At 43.7% G+C, this 24,170-nt stretch overlaps 1 protein-coding gene across 4 annotated transcripts in view; it reads left to right on the forward strand.

Annotated features, from left to right (window-relative positions):
* The window catches only part of COQ8A (coenzyme Q8A), a 50,820-nt gene that overhangs the window by 8,246 nt on the left and 18,404 nt on the right, over positions 1-24,170 (forward strand). For 3 of the 4 annotated variants that reach the window (XM_075147265.1, XM_075147269.1, XM_075147267.1), the window contains exons 2-5: positions 5,226-5,420; positions 7,804-8,214; positions 9,456-9,522; positions 18,840-18,914. In XM_075147265.1, coding sequence (XP_075003366.1) covers positions 5,244-5,420; positions 7,804-8,214; positions 9,456-9,522; positions 18,840-18,914 — 730 coding nt within the window. In that variant the 5' untranslated portion in view covers positions 5,226-5,243. Of the gene's footprint in view, positions 1-4,150; positions 4,234-5,225; positions 5,421-7,803; positions 8,215-9,455; positions 9,523-18,839; positions 18,915-24,170 lie in introns of all 4 variants that reach the window. The other variant, XM_075147266.1, reaches the window with a different exon arrangement.

Raw genomic sequence — 24,170 nt, forward strand, 5'->3', positions numbered from 1 at the left:
TGGTATGGCAACACACGTAAAAAGAAATGGAAAAATCTGTAAAAGATCAGTTACAGAACAGCTTAATGAATAATACTTATTTTGAAGTTAGTCTACTGCTGATTTATGGCCACAGAACAAATGTGCTGAGTACCTGGTCATCTGTATCTTGTTTGTGGTGTTTATTATTTTTTATTTCATACTGTTGTCACACTCACTCTGATGGTGTGGGTGGCTATAACACTGACTCCAGGGTTATAGTCCTTGATTAGATACAACTAAGATAACAGTGATTGTGATAGTGGATAATAGGAAGGAGGAGGAGGCATAGAGACTGTTTCCTTTGGAAATGTGGTATTTAATTATCTGCCTTACTACCTGTCCAGCCTAATGTTTTTCATTTTTGTCTCATTTATTTAAAAGAAAAGTTGGAGATAAAGAAGGCAGTTAAAACTTCTGCAGACCTGAGAGGGGGAATATGGGCTACTGTAAAACTGCTGGGGTTTTGGTGGGGTTTTTTTTGGTTGGCGGTTTGTTTTTTTCAGTTGTGTGTTCTGTTTTTTTGTTTGTTTGTTTTTTTGGTGGTTTTTTTTTGTGTTTTGTTTTGTTTTTTAATTATTCAACAGTAGATGAGTGTTTTTCTTAGGTGGATAACAAACTGTTGATGGTAGAAGTAATTCCCTTACATTGAAAGAGGCTGCGTTGTCATGCACGGAAAACTTTCAGAAATATTTCTCGTATATTTCTGTATGATTAGAAGTCTCCTTGTGTTTAAACTTGGTCTGTCCTATATATATGTGTGTATACGCATGTGTATGTGTGTATATGAGTAAGGTTTTTGACTGTACAAGTGTCTGGGAAAAAAGCACGTGGAGTCAGAAGCTGGTGTGTGTGTCTGTAGGAGCACATGTCAACATGTGGAAAAGAAGGGGAATGAATGGAGGGATATGTTTTGAAAACAGCACAAATATGAGAATTTATCTGTTGCCTGTTGTGAGGTTTTGTGTTTCTGTTACTGGCCTCTGATGCGCTGAGTGTCTCGCTATACTTGCTTAAACCTTCAGTCCAGTAGTCTGGCGTGTTGAAGAAGGGAGGAGATGCGCTGCAGTTAGTCACTGGAGGACAGTGCCTTGTGAGGCAGGTGGTCGTTGCACATAGGAGCATCCCAGGCATTGATTTAGTTTTGTCTTTACAACAGGGTTTAAAATCTGGTGCAATGTCAGGAGATGGTTTGCCTGCCGATGTGGCGTCTAACTTATACAAGCCTCTCTACCTGCTGTGTGGACCTTGTCTGGTGCCTGAGGATGACTTGGCTCTAGCCTCCTCGTGCTAGAAGGTGTGGGTGTTTTCCAGAGATTCCTTCAACTGTGAGAAGTTTACTGAGCAAAAACTGTGACCCTGCCTATTCTTGGAAAATAGCTAATGATTGACATTTGTCAGCCCTCGTCAATCCAGGTTAGCAGGCACTCTGGCAGCTTGTGTAGACATGACTGACTTGTCCATACGCCATGCCGGCAGTGCCCTACTTTGTTAGTGCTAGATAATGAGTACTCAGAAGACAAGTCAAGTGTGATATAGACTTCATACACTTGGACCAGTTCTGTTTGAAACCACTCCTTAAATCTGTTTTAGATAGAGCTTGCTTACACTGTTTATTTATTGATTTAGTAGTGGTATGAATAGAACTTGCCGTAGGGGGAAAAAAAAAATCCCTTGCCTGCTGTCTGCAGTGGGTAATAACACAAATGTTATTGTTGGGGATAAGTTGCAGTCGTCTTGGAAGTGCGTGCTTCCTCTCTCTTTCAATTTTCATGTCTCTTCTTCATGCTTATTGCTTTTTCATTGAAGAAAAAAGGTAAAAAGGCAATTTTCCTAATTCTTGGTTATTTTTTATATGTAGTCTTTTCCCTTCTTGATTATCTAGCATGTATTTTCTTTCATGCTTTCCCCTTCTGGTTGTGATAACCTCATTAGTCTCTGCTTTCTGTGTCCTTCGCAGGATAGTTAACCAGTGTGTCCTGCTAAATGTAAGGTCCACAAAACTAGATAACCTGGGATTTTTTTCCACTTGAGGAAAATGCTTCCAGTGTCAGTTCAGTTCTCATTGCAGTTGTTAGCTCCCACCTTCATATTGCTTGATGATGGGTACAGACATTACCTGAATGTTTTCTTGCTCCTGATGCCTATTGCCAAAGGATTAATCATTGCAGTATAGTCATTTTTGTTTCCTCTGCTTTTTCCTGACTGTGCTTTGTTAAAGGTGTACAAAAGATGAGGAACTGGAAGGAGATGGCTTACAGACACAGTTCTGTTGCAGGAGTATGGTCTTGCTTCTGAAAATATGTTCCTCCTTCTCAACCTTTATCTGTTGGTGACTCTCCTTGGGTTTGACCTCTGAAGTCCTTATTGAGCCATGCCTTGCCTTTGGGTCTGTGAGCTACCTGCAGAGAACCTGAAAGATCATTGAAAACAGCCTGTCAGTTGCCTGTAGGCTTGTATTTCCTACGCAGAGGCCGGTGTTTCAGTAAGGTGCTAGGATAAATGGCCCGTTATAGTAGCCTGTCCTTTGGCAGCACTGCATAGGAGCATGTTGCTGATGCTTCTGAGCTAACAAACCACTTGCATGGTACCTGGGTGGTTATAACTGCTGTGCAGAGGAAAGCGGGGGTGACAGCATGGAAGTCAGAAGGATTTTGGTAGCAGTGTGCCCAGTGCTGTCTTTTATAGCCAAAGCTGTAAAGGGCAATTGGTCTCCTTTGCTTGTTGTTATATTTAGCAATGGAGGATTGAGCCCGCATTGTGCAATGTATGTTTTCCATTTGTGGTTGCATTAGCTTCCCTGAAATTTTGTTGGAAGATTTATTTTTTTTTTAAAATGCACATTTAGCCTATCAACTGTCACTTCAAGATAAGTCCTTCAGCTGGTTTTGGGTGAAAGGAGGATATGATTTTTAGTATCGTTGGTTAGAAAGAATCCATGTTAAATGTGGATGTTTTCGTGTGGGTTGTCCAAGTATACACCAATCTGTATTGCATTACCTTTTGTTGCCCTTCTTGGGAGGGCGGGAATGAACTTTTCACATTCAAGTTTTCCTACGCTTCTAATACTTGCGATTACAAAAGCACTTTATTCTTAGTAGTGGCAACTTTTGAATGGTCTCATTTCAGCTAGGACAGTACTGTGTTGTTGGCTGGTTTCTTTGCCTGACTCTGAATTGCAGGGACCTTCTGCAAATCCTTTGAGTGAGATCCATGTGGAAATTTCCAATGTGAAGATGTGGGGGGAAAAAAACACCTCCTGTTGACAGAACACATTTCCTTAGACGACAGGCAGCTTTCAAGTTTAAAAGTGCATTATACAACGTTAAAACCAACCCTAGTGATTAAACTCTGGAGAGATTCAGGAGTAACACTTCTTACAGGTCTGGAGCATGTGGATAGGTCTTGTAAAGATAACCACAGAATAATGACCTGGGTAGGCTTCATTTTTTATTTTTACAGCTAACCCATTAAGCCCCAATTCGTTGTGAACACTTGACTGTCCTTCTAACAACTGTACTTAAAGCATGTAACATATAATATGCAATTCCTGGCTACAGCGATTGTTCCTGATTTTGATCACTGATTAACAGTTGTTGAACAAATATTCCAGTAATTGGGGTTTACCTTGCATTTGCATAATAATGTGTTTCTGAAACTCAGCTGCAGTCCATGCATCTCCTGTGTGATTGCAGCAAAATTGTGTACTTACCCAGAAATTCAGCTATAGCAGTCCATACTTCTCCTGCATGACTGGTAGAGCAGACATGTTTGGGAGACAGGCTTTGTGTTTCCCAAGGAGGTAACTGGATCCAGTTGCTTGTGATCTGCAGCAGGGTGTAATGCCGTGTGTACTTTTGACTCAGGATCACTTGTACCACTTCAGTGTATTAATGTTTATAGTTGTAGTGCATATGTGGGTGTTGACAGGTTATCTTCTAAAAATGAATTGGTACCTGTGTACCTACCTAGGAAATAACTTAAATATGTGGCCTTAGACTCGTGCTCGGTACCTATCGCAGCCAGAACATTTTTTTTCTCCAAGTCATTACAGGAATGCTGTATGAGTAAGGTTGAACCTCAGTCAGCATCTTGTACCAACTGCATGCCTCTTTCTTCTGTGTCAGTAAAGGTGGGAGGACGTGCAACTGAGCCGCCCTGGAACTGTGACCCTGACTGTGCTTTAAAGATGTGGGAGATGAGTGAAATAAGCAGGTGAAAATCTCCCTTGCAAAATGGTTTTGGCACCCCAGCCACTCCTGATTTTCTTTTACGTGAACCACAGTGATGTAGGAGAGCCGGTGTCCTGACCTTGGTTCTAGGCTGAGATAAAGGAGTTAGTTGGACTCGATGATCTTGGAGGTCTTTTCCAACCTTAATGATTCTATGATTTTACGAGTCGGTGGAACTTGGTTCTTCTCAGACACACTCCGTCCTGCATCCTTCCTGTATGTGAAGACACTGAAATTGCACAGACTGTTATGAATCTGAGATGGAGTGCCTCTGGAACAGGAAGGGGGACTGGGTCAAAAATTTAACACAGTAGTGCAGTACTTTGCAAATGCTGTGGTAGGTGGGTGTTCTGAGCGTACTTAAGTTTCCAATTAAAAGTAGCAAGAGTGAGCTACAAGTTGGGGACTGAGCAGACTACTCTTGGAGGACAGACAAAGCTTACTGATTGGTGTGGGGGTGAAGAAATTTGGCTATGTAAAATAAGCTGGCATAGCTCCAGGGCAGGAATGGGATGTGACAGTTGTCAGTGCACTTCATGTGCTATCAGGCACTGAGAATATGTTCCAGGGCCTGATAATAATTAAAGGTCAAATGCTAATGCTTTTAATCCTTTCAAACATCTGGAAGGAATTAAGACCATCTTTGCAGTGTTACTGACATTTACCTGTCTTTGCTTCCCCTGGTCAATAGTAACTTGAATATTTGTGAGGAATCCTGGAATGTTATCCTAACTCATGAACAGTCATAAGGAGAGTTCTCGCTTTGCCTAGTAAGGTCCGCTAACTAGCTGTCATTCAAGCTGGCCTGTGTGCTGTCTGAGCTGCAAACAAGTTCCCATGGTGGCTGGTTGCCAAAGCGGAAGGAGATTGTCTGGGATATACTACTGGCTCTTAGGTGGCTTGAAACTGGTTGCAAACTTGTTCCTTGACCTCTTGCTTTTTTCTTCCCTCCCCCCTTTCTTTTTCATCTTTCAGCACGGAAAGACATCAGTCATGGCGGGTGATGTCATCATGGTCATGAGAGGCTTGACAAAGCTTAGTAAAGCAATCCTAGAAACCCAAGCAGGACAGCTTCAGCAGGTGCTCCTTGGGGGCGATGCAGTTACCATTGCAAGGACTCTCCAGGCCACTGCTGAAGAACAGTTCAGTTCTGCCTTGGGGAAAATGCAGGTAAGCAAAGCTCTTTGTGCACAGTTTAGTCTGATGTTTTGCTTTTCTCCAGGTACTTCGTGGGTTTGTGAGAGTGGCTAGGAATTTGCATCGTGAACTAGAACCTAGCTCTGAAATGCTGGATCGATAATATAGATGTTGCAATGCTCTGGGAATTCTCCAGGATTTCTGTGGTGTGCAGTAGGTGCTTGGACAGGAATGGGAGGGGAATGTGAATGCAGAGTATTTCTGTTTCTGTTACTGAGTGTTTAAGACATGCTTAAAATGAAAAGTGTGGCGTTCACCTCATCTTGTCAAAGATCAAGCTCTTGCTAAGATTGGCCAGCAGCTTTGTTATTTAAAGTGTCCTTTAATCTCCAGTCATTGATCTACCTCTCCTTTGACTAAGTGAACGAGCTCTTCTAGAGTGAATTGGATTTATCTCAGTGGTGCTTCCTTTCTTGACAGAATTGGTGCATGGGATGTTTTTTCAGAATGGCTCAGGGTCAGGTGTTTGCATGTTCATCACTTACAGCCCAGGCTGGATTTTCAGAACTGATTTTCAAATGAGGAATGTAAGGAAAGCCAAACTTTTTTTTTTTTAAGCAGCAGCTTTTGTTGCCAGACATGGGGATGGATTTATAAGAGCTTCACATTTGCTGTGTTGCCATCTCTTGAAAACATGGGGCTTGTCTGAGGAAAAGAACTTCTCTTAATGAAAAATGATCGTCCTTTATCATCCTTTGGAAGGACAGCATAGCTCAGATCATCATTTTTGAAGCAGAAACTAATGAGTGAGGTTTTGGTGTTTTTTTTAATGCAACGAGCTTAGACCATCATGGCAGTCTGTAGCTTCAGTCCTAGAATCTGGGCCTGTGTTTCCTTGGTTCTATTGAAGGTTGCAGTAGAAATACCCTAAGTGTGCTTGTTTGAGGATAGTGTGTCTTGCCTTTGTCCTCCTTTTGCATCCAAGAAGAGAGAGAGAGATGATGTTCTCTTGTTTCTGTGCACGTTTGCACAAGAGAGGCCCCACAAGCACACCTGCAGAACACTTGCCCTGCGTTCTGTGAGTGAGTTGCATGAGAAGCTGCTGCCAAAGCAGGGCTCGGTGAAAAACCCGTAGTGTGAAGCTACAACATTTTCTGTTTTGAAGAGAGGAAAGCTTTTATGTTAAGTGACTATATTTCAGTTCTCTAGATTTGTGGCAGGGTTTTGGCTGTCTGACATGCTTTTTAAAATTTAAGTATGGAAGTAGATAGGCCTTCTTGCTTGAAATCATCAGTCAGTGTTGTGGCCACAGTCCTCATGTGTAAACAGATTTCTCCTCTCCCCCCCCGCTGTGATGATGAGGTTCAGAATAGCATGAGACCTGCTGAATAACAGGAAAGACCATGTTCTGTTTTTTGCTGTAAGGAAGGGAAATGTAATTAGTGTTTAGGAAAAAGTCTAAAATATGCTGCCTGCTTGCCTGACCACAGCAGGATTTAAAATCGTGTTGATTGGCTGTAATAGTCATCAGTTCTTCCACGGTATTGCTGCTGCTGCGATGGGTAACTAGAATATGCCAAGTAACAAGTAAATAGAGGAGATAATGCTCTGCTACTGACTTTATATATTTGGTTTTTTTCTACATTGAAAAGTGGTGAGAAATATCTGGCCTTAGTGGGGCAGCTCTTGCAGGTCAGGACAGAACAGAAAAGACTGTCAGGAGAAGCTTGCCTTGAGTCTTCCTGTGCCTGATGCTGCTATCCTTGCTTCAAGCACAGAATTTTATTTGTTTGTTTTGGGATGACAACAAACCATGCCATAGTTTGTGGTTGAATAATGAAATGTGTTTTGCAGTTCATGATGTCATGGCCATGGAAGGCTGAGCTTACTTTGCCTATAAGTAGGTATCTGGTATTTCTTTGGGTAGCTTTGGACTTGAAACTGCTGACATTGCATGATTAGGGACAGGATGAGAGGAGGGAGCATGGTAGGGCTAAGAAATGAATATTACGAGGTTTAGCTTTTTGTTATCCCTCCTAAGTGTATCTTATGTGATATTGCAGTTCCCATCACTTGTTGTTTCTGAGCAGCGTATTGCTTCTAGTGAACTCCACAATTAGTGACCTTTCCTGGCAGTGTATGTAGAACAAGGTGTCTCCAGTTATGGGTATTTGAGAAGCTGTTAACAAATTTGTCCCATCAGTGGGGTTGAAAGACTGCCAGTGATCCCAGGTGTCCTCAGTGTCTCTTCCTTTTTCCTGTCTCTTACTGTGAATGTCTGCAGTGCCAGAGTCTCTACAAATTACTTACTATGGAGACATGACAGCCTAGCTGCATGCCTATCTCTGAGGACCACAGATGGGTAGGGAGTGGGTTTTAAGTTCTTTTCTTAAAGTATTTCTATTATTGTTCGCAGGAACTAGGAAAACAGCAGGAGAACTTAACTGATCTCAGTGAGGATTTTGGGAAAGACTATGACTTCTCAGCCCGAGAGCCATCAGATGCTCAAATGGACTTCTCCACTGCCCCCGGCAAGCCTCACGAACACAGCGGTGAAGGCCCTGCTTACTCTTACACTATGAATGGACCTTATAGAAGTGTTGGTGAGACTGGAGATTCTGGCATGGGTCAGAAGCCTTTCCCTCCCAAAATGGATGCAAGGTTATTTGGAGGCTTTAGGGACCCTGGAAATCCTTTTGCTGCTGCCTTTGGACAAAATAGGGCTTTTCACCAAGACCATTCCTCTGTTAGTGGATTAACAGCTGAAGATATTGATAAAGCCAGACAGGCCAAAACAGGTTCAGAGCAGAAACCCTACAAACAGATGGTATGTTATTTTTAAAATTAAGGATTCTCAGTACTATGGTTTCTAGACTGGGTTGTCCTTACTCACCTTCTCCTGTGTTTCTCTTGTTTCTTCCTCTTCTGCTGTTCCCTTTTGTGGAGGCAAAAGAGGGAAGTGTCAGTGCTCACTAACTCTGATCTCTGTGATATTTATTCTGTCAATAGCTTTTCAGGCTCTCCTTTCACACCTGCCCCCTCTATATTGGATATTCTGATGTGAGAAGATGTTTAAAAAGCATACATAGGGTTAGACTTCAGTTTTATATTAACAGGAGCTCTCCTTTCATTCACTAGACTATGAGGATTTGATGTATTTATTGATGCATGTTACAGTAATGAAGGGTCTGTATTTCATCCCAGTTTTTGGGGTGAAATGTTGAGCAGGTGAGGACAGCTGTAGGCTACAAAGGTTTGAAGACTGACCTAAAGAGTCTGTCTTCTCCTTGAAGGGCCCTTTTCCCTTTAGCTAGTTGTTTTTTTATGGCTGTGAAGAATGAATTGGACCTAAGCTCCTCTCGGTGAAGGCTGTGGCTTCCTGTACTGTGTCTTGCAGTCCTTCTAGAGGTGGAGGGAATGTTGCCCTGAGCATTAGTGGATTGGAGAGTAGCATAGCAGTTGTTGCTTTAGTGCTTCATGCCCTTGTGTGAGACAGCGCAGAAAGCCCACAGCAGAATTCATAGTGGAGATACTTGCCTTCTGCCTCCTTCCCCAAACCCAGTATCAGATGCTACTGTGGGTTCACTCACTCAGGATATTGCTTTGATGAAACTGTATGCTTTTGCTGCTCCAGCTGTTGTGCGTGGGGGAATTATCTACAATACTGTGAACCTGATAACCTTCCATGAGTTTTAATTCCATGTGTGCAAGGGAGTGTGGGTTGGCAATTACGCTGCTTCTCCAAGTTCAAAATATAAGGGTTGCTGAGGTGAAAGTGAAAATGGGGTTTTTAAACATGGTTGTCATCTCGTCTACCTTTCCCACCCTCTTGTCCACTCCTCCGCTTAGTGTGTGTTTCAGTTCATGGTGTGTCTGTTCTGCAGTGTGTTCACTTGAAACTCTCTCAACATATATAAGGCTCAGTGTTCAAGAAAAGCTTTCTGTAGCACAGAGTTGTTCAAGTGCTTTCAAAGTTGCACTCTGAATTTGCAGGTATCTGACCATATGCCCAGTTCATTTGTGGATTTCTTTTTGTTTTGTTTTCCTTTCCCCGTCTTTCTGCTGCAGCTCAGTGAGCGGGCCCGGGAGAGGAAGGTTCCTGTCACAAGGATCGGACGGCTCGCCAACTTTGGAGGTCAGTTTGCACACCCACATTTGCGAAGTCACTACGCTTGCACGTACTGATTAATGGCTGGCTATGATAGTGCTCCTGCTGAAGCATTAGTTGGTTCTATTTTCTAGTTAAGCTTGCTAATAGCAAAGTGCTTTCCGACAAACAGCTAGTTAGCTCAGAGCTTGATTTGGGCTTTTTCATTACAATTATGGATTTAGTCAGAAGGAAGTTATGCTTTGAATCCTGTCTTCTGTCACTCTTCTATCATATCTAACAGCTACTGTGATAGTATGGCAAAGAAAAAATCTCCCCACCTAAACAGACCTTTCAGACGCATTCAGCAAGCTACCTGTAAGCAAGAACTACAGAGTTGGCATGGGTTTTCATTTGTCTTAAGATGGCAGGCTGATATATTCCTGGAGCTTAGTTTTTGTATATCTGTTCTGAAATGGAAAAAAAAAGTCACTCAAGAGTGTAGGGCAAATGATTTGGGAGTCCATAGTAGAACTGCACATCTTCATGGTAACATGTATTGGGCTGTTGCTGTTCTAATGAGAGGGGGAGAGTGAGGTGCTGGTTGTTCTCCAGCCTATACAGATACCCTGGTCCTGCATATGTGATTTCACTTTATTGAGGAAACTCTCTTTCTAGTCATTACAGTATGCTGTTACTGTCAAGCATAGACAGCTGGAGCAGCTGTTGCTTTAAATAATTTTTTTTCCCGAACTTATCCTTGCTACTTCTCTGAACAGTGGTTAAATATAAAACATATCCTTTTGGTATTGATTTTTGGGGGTGGGGAGATGATAATAGTCAAGGTTTGATTTACTTGGCCATTGCTTATAAACCATTTTCTCCCAGGAAGGATGTAAAGTCTGAGCTGTAAGATCAAGCTAGCTGAAACCTATGTGAATTTTATTTGCAGAAGGGGACTTACTATATTAAAAAGCAGGTAAATATCTTCAGTAATATTAACAGATGGTGCTTATCTAATGTCTTATATCCAAAGTTGTCAAAGGACTTAACGTGTTCCTGAGAAAAAGGGAACTATCACAGTATTGCAGGTGGAAAAGATGATCACAGCTAGTCTTACTTAGCTAATTATTAGATGAGTAGTCTCTCTGTTGTTTTTTGGTTTTTTTTTTTTTTTGACTGTAGTGCTTTGAGATGATAGTAGCCTATCTAGGTTGTGAACAGTGTCTCCCAAGTAGCATGTTAGGTCCTTGTGGCTCTTGTGATTCTTTTCCACAAAATTTGACAGAGCACATGTGCAAAGTAGACACCCTTGTCTACAGATCCCAGAAGAAAGAAAAATAGCCTCTTGAATGTAATTCAGATCAACTCTTATATAAAAAAACAATTATTCGTCCTCTGTGTGTCTCTTTGTCAGAGTAGTATGCACACTAGGAGGAGTTGGGGGCAGGGACTGATTCTATGCAGTGCAGGAATTAACAGCAAGTGAATTTTGTGGTAACATAAGGTTTTAATGCTGGTCAGATCTCTTTAATGCTGTAGTTCATTGCAGGCGCTCTGGCTTCTCAGCATGCTTAGTGTTCCTTAAAGAGAAGCGGGATTCATGATCTGCTTTTTGGAGTAACAAGGCATCACTTTACAACTCACTTGACTTCTTTGTTTTTAAGCTCTAGTAGCATACGGGTCTCCGTGCTAATCTAGCCTTGATTTTTATGGAAGGTGTCACAGCACTTTTAACTGTCATCTTCTGAATTTATCTGTGGCTGCTTGCTGACAGCTGGTGGATGTGAAGTGGCATATGATCAAATTTGCTGTGAACTTTGAGTTCCAGCGCTGTTGCTGTACGCTCCAGCTCTTGGCACCCAAGGCTGTTGCATGAGGAAAGGCTGACTCATGCTTCAAGGGGAAATATAACTAACTACCTGTCTTCTCCTAACCTCAGGTTAAAAAACAAAACAAAAAACCCCCACCAAACCAAAACCACAAAGGGAGAGTAAGAAAGAGATTGTTTATAAGCAGCATCCCCAGTCATATCTCTGTGTGTCATCTATTTTTTTGGCTTTGCCCTTCCAGTTCTCTGTTTTGTGTGATTGAAATTGCTGGCAAGACAGAGCTCTTGCTTTTAGGCTGCTTTTGGGGGGACATTGTGTTGCAAAAACGGCATTCAGATTCTCCAGTCTCTGCAATCTCTTGTTAGCATTCATTGCTTATCTTTCCCTCTGAATTTTTCCTTGCAACAGCAAGGAGAAATAGTACTGTCAGTACACTGGCTAACAAACAACAGATGTGGCCTATAGGTAGTTTTTTTCCAGTTTAAGAAATACCTTGGTAATATTTTGGTAGGCTGGATATGCTTGAAGGAGGCTTCTGAGGGTGTGGTGAGTCTGAAGTAGTATGGGCAGCCCCACGTGGGAAGGACTACCTGTAAGGAACACTTCTTAACGCTCAGATCTTGATCCAGGCTGATACGAGCTTTTAAACAGCCTCTAGAACTGCATAGAAAGAGGGACTCCATTGGTAGTGAGGAGCAGCTCCTGCTTGCTATTTGCTCCAAGTTTAGAGTGTTTTTTCTGACCTGCACATGGCCTTGAGAGAGCCCGTGCAATTGTGAAACCCCATCACCTAATTCTAATGTGGCTTTTCCTGACTAGCTCTTATCTGATGAGAAATGTTCTTCTCAAATTGCATCTTTATGAAGCATTTTAAATGCTTAAACCAGGAAACATTAGCTGATGGCAAGAGCTGTGGTATACCATTCACTTTTACCTGTTTTTGGTTCTTCTGAAGTTGTTGGTGAGCTTTGGCTTACGATTGACTGTTTTCCTCCTAGATTGTGAGCAGGGGAAAGTAGTACTTGTGTGCCTCTCCTAGCTACCTGCTGTCCTCACTGGCAGTCCTTTCTGGGTATTATTCTCAGGAGTGATGCAAGAGGTAACGTGTACAATTTTTAAAAATGTCTGCAAGCTGAAGAGCGAGGCTGATTTAAGGGAGTCTCAGAGGGCAGAGGAGGCAGTTTCCAACTGAGGTGAGAATTGATTTTACTTTCCTCAGATCCAACCCAATTTAATGGTGGTTTTTTTTTTTTTAGAGAAGGCAAGATAAGCTTGAAGTAAACTAAGTGTTTCAAAGCTCAGTGGTAGGTGAGTTGGAAGTTCCCTGTGCCTGCACAGTGCGTGTTCTCTCTTGTGCACTTTCTCTTGTCTTGCCTTTTCAATGGAGGTCAGAAACAAGGTGTAGGATGATTTAATGAGTCTCCAGTTATGTTATTGAGTTTTGGGAGCACCTGCTGCAGCTGAGGGATGACGGTTAACAGCTGGAAGGAGCCCTTTTGCAGGGGATGTCACTGTTCACCTGTGGAATAGTAATGACCCAGCTCTGTCCTTGCTTCCTAGGACATTGAAATGATCAGAATTAAATAGGGGATAGCAGGGTTGGAGAGGGTGATTATTTCCTGCTCTACCAGCTGCCCTCTTCACATTGCCTTGAAAATAATTAAGGGCAGGAGGCTGCTGCATATGAGGGAGTGTAGCTTAGAGCAAGTAAGCTTTTCGTGGGCAATTTGTTTCTTGTGGGCTTCATTTGAAGACCCCAGGAAATCATTGTGGGAAATAAAATGGTTGAGGTGGATTCTTCCCCTACCACCTCCACAGCAGTCAAACTAGCATTTGACTCTGACTTTTCTTGGTAGGATAAACCCCACTTTTTTCTTTTTTTCCATATTAGAAGAATATCATTTCATACTTGGACGAGATGCAAGGATGTTGAGTAGGTCAAAAGCAGAGTTCATGTAACTATGCCTGGGGTTCAGATAGCTGAATTCCCATGCTGTTGGCATGATCCCATTCACGCTTGAATCATTCCTCCTCCTGTCTTTGCATGTTTTTTGTTGTCCCCCTAATGTTACAGGCAATGTTGATCTCTCAGCTGTGGTGTCAGGACACTCTGGTGGGTGATGGACAAATTAGTAACAGGAGGCAGAAATACTTGGACTGCAGAGTTTGCCTGGCTTGTCACCTCTTTTGGGAGCAAAGAACATTTTGCTGGGAAGATTGAAGATCATTTTCTCCAACGCTTACATGTAATGCTGAGCTAATGTTTCTCTGTAATCAGCACAAGATCCTCTACTGAATTTCTTTGTCCTTTATATGTATTTTTGTATGCTTCTTGCAGCAGCTGGAGTGACTGCTGGTAGCTGTATTTATAGTACTAAATATCATCCTTGATTTTTATTTGTGGGGTTTTTTTTATATTTTTCTTCACAGGATTGGAATTGGTAAAACAGATTTTTCTGCAGTTTTTTGTTCCATGCTTGTTTTGTAGCCTGATGGGTCATCAGTTCCACCCACACAGTTTTTGATCTTTTCTTTATTTCCATTCTCCCTTCCTTGCATCATTTGACTTTTCTAAACAGTTTCTGTCTCCCTTAATCATATTCCTGGTTTGTGAGTTTATTATTTTAATGATATAATAAGATCCTTTTGCAGTAAAAAGAAAATTCAGGAAGCTTGCAGTGCATTCTAGATCTAATGTGATTGTAGCAATTTTGGAAAAAAAAAAAGCACTAGCCTCTTGAGATAGGTTATTAAAGTATATACAGGACTGACAACTACAGGATTCAGATTGTCACGTGAGTGACAAGTGAATGTGGCTTTCTTCTGGTGAGCATTTAATGCTCAGAAAGCTAGTGGAAATCGATGCACAACTGTCCGCAGCTTGCAACGTGTTCTGTGTGGTGCTTGCAGTGTTGACGTGACTGAAACCAGGGCACAGGCTGCTCCAGGGGAGAGTCTCGCCCACCCCTGTGCTTAGCAGGCTGAGCAGAGTGATAACAGCCCATTCAGTCTCCTGTTTGTTTTGTTGTGTCAGTTGCTGAGCAAGAGGATTCTTCCTGAACAAAACTGATTCCAGATCATCTCTTGATGGGCTTGGTTTGAAGTGTAACGGGTGCTGGAGATGCCTGGAAAATGTCTGAAGAGTCACTCTGCTGGTATAACACCAAGTGGCATTTTCCAGGCCTGTAATAATCTGTCTGCATAAAGTGCAAAATGCAGGAGCGTGACTTTCTAGAGGTGCTTGAGGATGTTATTTTCCAAGGTGCTGAACCATGGCTGTTCAGTGATGCTGAAAATTATCCCAAAATGATTAATCTTGGAGGAAGTACTCATCTTGCAGACAAGGAAAATGAAGGGTGTCAGGAGTGACTTGTGCAAGGTCAGTAGACTGGTGCCCCAGAGGAAGAGAGTGCTTTTCTGCAGCTGTGCAGGTTCTTTGGAGGGATGACTTGTTCCTGGTAACAGGTGAACGGCTGGCAGCATGTGGTGGGTTGATGTGGGCTGGCAGGTAAGCCCCATGCAGCCGCTCACTTGGTCCTTCCACAGCAGGATGGAATAGAAAGAGCAAAAGCAAGAAAACTTGGGAGTTGAGATAAAGACAGTTTAATAGGTGAAGCAAAGCTCCATGTGCAAGCAAAGCAGCAAGAGGAATTCCTTCACTACTCCCTATCGGCAGGCAGATGTCCAGCCACTTCCTGGGAAGCAGGGCCTCAGCATCTTTTGCAGTTACTTGGGAAGGCAAACACCATAACCCCAAACGTCCCCCCCCTTCATCCTCCTTTCTCCAAGCTTTTACTGCTGAGCATGATGTTACATGGTATGGATATCCCTTTGATTGATTTGAATCAGCTGTCCTGGCTGTGTCCCCTCCCAGCCTCTTGCCCACCCCCAGCCTACTCACTGCAGGGGCAGAGTGGGAAAAAGAAAAAGCCTTGATGCTGTGCAAACACTGTCCAGCAACAGCTGAAACATTGGTGTGTTATCAACATTTGTGGTCACAAATCCAACACACAGCATGACACAGGCTGCTATGAAGAAAATTAACTCCTATCTCAGCCAGACCCAATACACAGGCATTATTTGTGTTCAAATAACACGAGCCTAGACCGCAGCCTTTCAGATGGGTGGGTGTGCAGAAGAGGTCTGGAAAACAAATTTGAGTGGCATTTCAGGAAATGAGTGGTGTGGCTTTGAGCCCTCCTGTCTAGTACTTGCTTTCTGAACCCTAGAGCGTTAGTCTGGTTTGTAAGATGACGAAAGGTGAAGTTTTCCACACTGGTTTTTGTTATGTGAGCTGTTTGTGCTCCAAATGCCACAGTGAATGACATTCAAGTTGGTAAAAGAGAAGGTAATACGTTCCTGAAGTTCAGGGTCAGAGTGATCCCTAGCACTGGTGTTAGTGGATGGAGTTAGAGCCATGAGGAATTTAGCCCATTATTTAATTCCCTAATTTCATAGTTCTTCTGATAATAACTTGGTAAGAACAAAGGTATGACGTGAGCAACTGAGACTTCTGAAAAGTGGCAGCTTTTTCTAAGCCCTGGACATTCAGGGAAAGGGCCAAGTTTTGGCGTTGCTTTGGTGAGAAATAAAACTTTGAATTGTCACCTGTTTCTTGGTGATAGAAGGTTACGTATACAGCTGACTTCAATTTTGCAGGCTTGATTGCTAAGAAGCAGCAGACACCCAAGGTGGACGTGATCCTGCATAGTCCCAAGAGTATTATCTACCCTTCTGCTACCATATGTAGAGCAGGGCTGCATATGCCCTGAGATGTTTCCAGGTAGTTATTGAACATTTGAGGTAGGAATGCTGCATTGCATTTTCATGTAATGCCCTGAGCTAAATATCCTGCTGTGCACTGTGATTGTAGTGTGAAGATGCTTGAAGCCTTTGTTTAAACTTCAGATCTTTAAACTTTAGCAGCTGTTTAACAGTGGACTTGCTTATGCCTGGTTTTAGTTTATTTGAAACCGTTGTTGACTAATGATTGGAGTTCATTTTCTAGCAAATTGGACAGAATGGAGCAGTAAGCAAATTCTAAGAGGAGCTATTATAACAGAAGCCCTTTTTCTAGCATAGTCTATAATATGGTTTAGTTCAGATGCTCAACTGTGTATGGCCGTGAGAGGGGAGGTGTGACACACACTTGTTTGGAGTCTGAACTTGCCTGCACTGATGTAAAACACAAGCTGCTTTGGAGCATGCTAGAACTTCTCCAACTTTACTCTGGAAGGCAGGGTAGAATCTGGTTCCTAGTCTTTCGTTTGCCTTTGAAGTGGTTTATATCTTAATGATGAAGAGAGATTAGAAACCTCCAGTATGTTCTATTTTAGGTACAGGCAGTAAGTCTCAGTAGTGAATGTAGAGCCTTTAGAAGGAGATGCAACGTATTTAATTCGGAACCAATTACTGCCAGCCCAGTTCAGCCTAGTTCTGATAATGACCAAGCTGATTTCTGATGGGGAGCATTGCTTTGGAGGTGGTGAAAGTGGGATCAAGGCCAACAGAAGTGCTCCGTGAGTGGTATTCAGTCTAGAAAATGACATTTTGTTGATGACATATCTGTCTTCGTTGGCTTCCTGTCTGACTCTCAGTACTTTCTGCTCCAAGTTACTGTCTCTCCTGTGGAATCTGTTTGGAGATGACTGTGTATCAGCATTTTAATAGATACTATTTATGCAAAGAGACTTTTCAAGAGCTTCTTTCCTGTGGAGTCTAGGGATATTTTTCTCATTTTATTCAGCTAATAAAATCTCTGAAATTCTGGTGCAAAAGACTTGCTCAGTGGTCATCAGAGGCGCTATTGAAGGATCTGCACAAGTTAGCTAGTAACAGCAGACTTCCTTAGGCTTAAATTTGGCATTTCAGTGCTGTACCTCTATAGGAAAAGCTGCAGAAAATACGGAAAACTTACAAAAAACCCCCCAAAATTATTTCAGGGTTTTTTAATCTAAGTATTATGCTGTTAAAATCATGGCATCCTGTGAAAGGTTATTTTTTCTGAATGTGGATTTCTGTATTGTGTCATATGTTCTTAAACATTCATGTGCAATGGAGGATGAAAGGTTGTCTAACAGCTGAATGGCATGGGAGCGGCCCTGGAAGCAGTCCTCGCGAAGGCCTTGTAATGTCACTGTGGCCTCCTGTGCCCCATGCTTCACTGTATGCTGGATTCTTTGACCCAGTGCACGTAGTCTGCAAGATTGCAAGATGGAGCTGTTTCTGAAGCAGACATACTGTGCAAGTTTGAAATTTTATTGGTAGAGGTGAGGTGGTAATTACCTGATGGGAGAGAGTAAAAACTCACTGTGCAAGATGAGGTTCAACTTGTTGTGCCCAGGCTTCCTCACCTGAGACTACAAAACGTGTGCACGCGTTTCCTCCTGCACACATGCACAAAATGCCACGTGCTGGTCAGCCATGCTTCCTTCGTTGTACTCGGCATCCCCTGGTTGTTTTACCTGGGAAGCTGTCCCGTAGTGCCTCAGGGAGGGCTTGGGGTGCTTGGAAAACATGCACACCCAGTACTGCTAGCAGTGTGGGAGTAAGGCATGGCGGGATGCACCATTGCTGAGGAGATGTGAAGGAGCACCAGCTGTTCTGGTTGCCCATGTCATTTATTGTCCAGAAAAATAAGTATTTTGAAATTGGGAAGGCAGTGAGACCTTTGGTAGCACGGATTACTGCATGATTAGATCTGTGTCTCATTTAATCTGCCGGTGGCTTTGGTCAGGTTAGTGGAGGCAGATAACGCTTCTTTTGTAGTTGCAGCTTAATCTGTGGCTGTGAGACAACACCCTAGAATTCACTGCTTGCAAGGGTGATAGTGCATGTGGAGTGTGGTGTTTGATCTCATGGTCTTACTGGTGCTGTGCGGGGTTACTCCCCAGCACAGCTCCTTGGAATTGCAGGTTACAATACTGCTTGTGTAAGGTGGGCCTCAGAAAAAACATGTTTCTGTTCATCATAGTCAACGAGCATGTGGAAGTCAGACAGCTAATGCACACGAATAAACCTGAATGCTTAGACAATAGGGTCACAGAGCCCTAAACTCTACTGGCAGTGGCTTCATCTAAATACAGTTTTGCTTGCCCCTACTGTGGTGGCATGGTGGGGGATGAGGGGGATTCTATTCTTTCCTGAGAATTGCACTTTGAGAACCACGTTTGTGAGATTTTTTTTTTTTTCTTCCCTTCTTCTAAACTCCGTGATTTGAGTCTACAGCAGGGCCTTAGCCAGAGCACAGAGCTCTGAGTAGCGCTTGTTGACATGCTTTATAAAAGACGGACATCCCAGACTGGCCTAGCCTATGGTACCTGGCTGGCATGCTGGGCTGAAGAAGTACAGGAGAAAACTGTTCTGTGTCAAACTTGAAGATGACTCCATTGCAAAAGCCAGGATGTTCTGATCAAGCTGTTTTGCCGCTGTGCATTTGACCGTGTGGCTTAAGGTTAATTACAAAAAATGCCTCTGTATGTGGCTCAGAAGGTTTTTTCATTCTGACTCTGTCTTTTTCTTCTTATTTTAAAGGACTAGCTGTTGGTCTTGGCATTGGGGCATTGGCAGAAGTTGCAAAGAAGAGTCTTAGACCTGAGGAACGCAATGGTAAGCCCTTTCTACATCCTCATTCTTTTTTTTTTTTTTCTCCTCCTTTTTTTTTTTCTTCTTTTTTTCCCTAGACACAGTTTACCTGCATTTGCAAGATTTTATTCTTTTGAAAGCTGGGATGGTGAGGCAGTCAGAATAACAGGAGGATGTGGGTAATTCTTTTATTTTTAACATAATCCTTCTCCACCTCCAAACTCTTCTCACATCTAAATACACCACAGCCTCACTACATAAACAGAGGTCAGAGGTATATGCAAGAGAATGAGTTTATGCCAGCACAATTTGTACAGCTTTCCCACAGCCACCCCTGAGTTTGAATACTATCCCTGTGCTCATTCTTGGATTGTCCTGGCCTAACAATTTGTTTTTTAAACTGTTCAGTGAAACCATGTAGTTCTATCAGTACAGAAACTGTAGATGTATGTATGTCTGAAAACTTTATTAGTGGTTGCAGTCTGTTTAAAATTTAAGGATGATCTGCCTAGGAGGAACTTGGAGGATGGCTGCTCTCTAAGAGAGACAAAAAGCTTTATGTACATGTTAAATGGCAATTATCTACTTCCAGTATCTATATTTTGCCGCCTTCTAAAGGATTCTCTTAACAGGTCAAAAGGCTGTGCTGTGCAAATTGAGCTGTTTTCTTCCCAGCTTGTTTGAAGTTGGAGGTAAAATGTTCCTAAGTTGTACCTGGCCATGTCATGGTGGCTTTCTTCTAAGCTTATGTGTTGGTAAAATATGGTGGTACCAAATGGTTGTGTGTGGCCGATTGTTTAGGGCATAGAAGGTACATGGTGTTCTTTCCTAGAAAACAGAGATTATTCTAAAGCTTATGGCTCCATTCACTTGTTTCTTATCTAGGAAAAGCTTTGGTAGGATACTGCAAAATGTGAAGTTCTTTGTTACAGTTACTGCAGGCCGTTTGGTCTTCAGATAGTCTGTCTGGTTTGGCTAGCATGTTTGTGTGTTTGGATTATTTCCAGTGACTGGAGGGAACTGATGAAAGGGCTAAGCACTTGCAGCTAGAAGTAAAAATGAAGTCAAATCGTTCCTGGTTCAGAAGCATTGCTTTGAGATAATGACAACTGCTGGGTCCTTGTAATTTTACTCTGTGGCCAGTTGTATTCTACTACAAGGCCAGTTTGTGTCTTCCCCCTGGTCGTCATGGGCTGGGGGGAAGGATGGAGACAGAGATAGCGTGAACCTCTATTCCAGGAGGTACTAGAGTGGCTGAAAATTGAAGAAATTTGGAGGGGGGAGAACCCTAAAAAAACCAACCAACCAAACAAAAAAACCCCAACCAAAAAACAACACCCCAGCAGATGAAACACATTCCCTGTGGTGGGGGGACAGGGGTAAGGCAGGGGTTGTGTCCACCCAGGACACTACTTGTTAATACTTGCATCTTTGTATTCCCTGTACAACTAGGCAATGCAGAGCAGCCCAGCAAAGAAAAAGGATCCTTGGCAAAGAGTTGTTGTTTCTCTCCGTGACCTGAGGTGTTTGAGGCTGGGTGGGTTTCTTTGCTTTGATTTAAAAGCATGCATTCAGGCAAACATGGCCCATCCTCTAGAGAATCCTTGAAGGCTTTTGCTTTCAGTGCTTGTAATGTTTGACAGGTTGTTCATACCTGTTGGAAATTGATGATTTGCTTTGCTTCTGACAGAGGAGGAATTGCACAACTGTTGGTATTTCTCTGCTTGCCAGATTATTTTCTAATTGGGCACACCCCAAAGTGAAAACATGAGCTTGCAAAGCTCATGAAATTTGAGGGAATAACATGAGCTTTGTTTCTCTTCCTTGCAGCATAGGAAAGGATTTTTTTTTTTTCTTTAGAGAGCAACAGACACTTTTTCCTTGCAATAAAGCAACTGCACCTTTTTATTTCTTGCTAGGGAAGCTATTATTTTCCCATGTAACTATAACTTGGTGCCAGAAGTCTGCTCTACAGGCTGAGTCATGCTTTGGGAACAGCAATTTTCTTGAACAAACCTTGATTAAAGAATAAGGCAATGAGAACTGCTGACTTCAATGCTAGACAAGGGAGTTAGCAAATAACCTGGCTTTTATTTTTAGCTGTCTTGCTTTTGTTCTTGCTTCCCCTCTTGCTGCCATGTCTGCTTAGATAAGAGCTTGGAGCAGTGGTTACACTGTAAAGGAGAAGGGTAGTGGGACCGAGAATGGGCCAAGAGCAGCAAGTATTGAGGTGAGGCAGATCATAGAATCATTAAGGTTGGAAAAGACCTCTAAGATCATCGAGTCCAACCGTCAACCCAACACCACCATGCCCACTAAACCATGTCCCTAAGGGCCTCATCTACACGTCTTTTAAATACTTCCAGGGATGGTGACTCCACCACTTCCCTGGGCAGCCTGTTCCAAGGCCTGACCACTCTTGCAGTAAAGAAATTTCTCCTAATGTCCAGTCTAAACCTCCCTTGGCGCAACTTGAGGCCATTTTCCTCTCGTCCTATTGCTGGTTACTTGGCAGAAGAGACCAACCCCCACCTCGCTACAGCCTCCTTTCAGGTAGTTGTAGAGCGCGATGAGGTCTCCCCTCAGCCTCCTCTTCTCCAGACTAAACAACCCCAGTTCCCTCAGCCGCTCCTCACAAGACTTGTGCTCCAGGCCCTTCACCAGCTTCGTTGCCCTCCTCTGGACACGCTCCAGCACCTCCATGTCCTTCTTGTAGTGAGGGGCCCAAAACTGAACACAGTATTCGAGGTGCGGCCTCACCAGTGCCGAGTACAGGGGCACGATCACCTCCCTGCTCCTGCTGGCCACACTATTTCTGATACAGGCCAGGATGCCGTTGGCCTTCTTGGCCACCTGAGCACACTGCCGGCTCATGTTCAGCCGGCTGTCAACCAGCACCCCCAGGTCCTTTTCCTCTGGGCAGCTTTCCAGCCACTCTTCCCCAAGCCTGTAGCGTTGCCTGGGGTTGTTGTGGCCGAAGTGCAGGACCCGGCACTTGGCCTTGTTGAACCTCATACAGTTGGCCTCGGCCCATCGATCCAGCCTGTCCAGGTCCCTCTGCAGAGCCTTCCTACCCTCCAGCAGATCAACACTCCCGCCCAACTTGGTGTCGTCTGCAAACTTACTGAGGGAGCACTCGATCCCCTCGTCCAGATCATTGATAAAGATATTGAACAGGACCAGCCCCAGTACTGAGCCCTGGGGAACACCGCTCGTGACCAGCCGCCAACTGGATTTAACTCCATTGACCACAACTCTCTGGGCTCGGCCGTCCAGCCAGTTTTTTACCCAGCGAAGAGTGCACCTGTCTAGGCCGTGAGCCGCCAGCTTCTCTAGGAGAATGCTGTGGGAGACAGTGTCAAAGGCCTTACTGAAGTCCAGGTAGACCACATCCACTGCCCTTCCTCATCCACTAGGCGGGTCATCTGGTCATAGAAGGAGATCAGGTTGGTCAAGCAGGACCTGCCTTCCATGAACCCGTGCTGGCTGGGCCTGATCCCCTGGTTGTCCCGGACATGGCTCGTGAGCACCCTCAAAACGAACCGCTCCATGATCTTCCCCGGCACTGAGGTCAGGCTGACCGGCCTGTAGTTCCCTGGATCCTCCTTCCGGCCCTTCTTATAGATGGGCGTCACATTGGCGAGCCTCCAGTCGTCCGGGACCTCCCCAGTTAACCAGGACTGCTGGTAAATGATGGAGAGAGGCTTGGCAAGCTCCTCCGCCAGCTCCCTCAGCACCCTCGGGTGGATCCCACCTGGCCCCATAGACTTGTGAGTGTCCAGGTGGCGTAGCAAGTTGTTAACTGCTTCCTCTTGGATTATGGGGGGTTTATCCTGCTTGCCGTCCATGTCTTCCAGCTCAGGGGGCTGAGTATCCTGAGGATAACTGCTCTGACTATTAAAGACTGAGGCAAAGAAGGCGTAAGTACCTCAGCCTTATCCTCGTCCTTGGTGGCAACATTCCTCCCCCACATCCACTGAAGGATGGAGAAAAGACTATGTAAAAGACTGTTTCAGCCCTCATACTCTCTTGGAGCTTCTCAGGCCTAGGACTCAGGAAAGTCTCCAGGTGACCCAGCTACAGCCTCTAGCTAGTGTCCTTGGATGTGTTTTCCACAGGATTTCACAGTGGTGGGTAAGGCTCCATGGATGAGAACTCCTTCCATGGGCCCTGCTCCTGCAGAAATGCATGGCAGAGGATGTGTACACAGTTTTGAGTCCAAGATCCCATTTTCTTACTGCTCTTCTGGCAGTACCAGCCTTAGCTGTTCTTGGGGGAAATTTCTTGACATAGGTACCTCTACATTTCTTTAAAAATGCCTATGCACCCCTTTCATGATTTCAGTTCGAGGCATTTGTGTCCAAGTTTTCTGGCTACCAGCACCATAAGCTCAGGCTAAGACTTGTCTCTGTTGAGAATGACATATCGTCCTGTACTCTGGAAGCTGGTAGAGGATGTCTTTTCTCTCCCCGCTGCTGCAATATTAATAGTAACTTCTTGGCACTTCAAACTTAAACAAGTGGGATGTGTATATGCCCAAAGGCATGCCTAAGAATTTCATGCTTTCACTGGCATCCAGAAGTGATGGGAAAGAGCCTTCTCTTGGTTACCCTCCTCTTGTCCAGTCAGTACAAATGAAAGCATCTTCATGCCTTTAAAATGGATCTAGAAACACTGGTCCTTCAGTCACAAAACCACAAGCCAGAAACTCCTGAGCTGCAAGTGATCCTAGTAGCATGGCTTGTACTTCTTTCCATTGCTGTCATCAAATGGAGGGACCCCAAATGCCTACTCTCCTGCACGTTCTCTAGCAACTGTGCTAGTGCTCATCTATTTTTTTCCTGTGCAATTTCCCCATCCTTGTTTAGTAGCCACAGGGCCCTGCTCTTCTCTCTGCCTCGCATTGTCTCTGTTTCCATAAACAATTCACTTCTTAAGGGATTTATCCTAAAACAAAAGAGTCCGGTGCAAGAGTTTGTGAATTTTTCCCTTCTCCATCCCAGCCTGATGTCCTGGGCATAAATTCTTTCCACTGCCAAATTCCTGTGAGTAGGTCCAGGGGTTTCTTTGTGTTTTTTTTCTTTTTCTTTTTAAGGGCTTGAGGGCCTAATGCCGCCCTTTTTAGGTTCTTTAATAAGTGGTTTGGTTCATCTTATTTTTTTAAAAAGAGGATGGCTCTACTTGATTTCCAGTGGGAATTTTCTTGGTAGGCTGATGTAGCTAATTAAAAATAACCTCCTTGGTCACTGGTGACCTTGATGGCAGTCTCAGTATTTAGAG

Source organism: Calonectris borealis, chromosome 3 (assembly GCF_964195595.1).
Source record: "Calonectris borealis chromosome 3, bCalBor7.hap1.2, whole genome shotgun sequence".
In the NCBI taxonomy this organism is placed as follows: domain Eukaryota; kingdom Metazoa; phylum Chordata; class Aves; order Procellariiformes; family Procellariidae; genus Calonectris; species Calonectris borealis.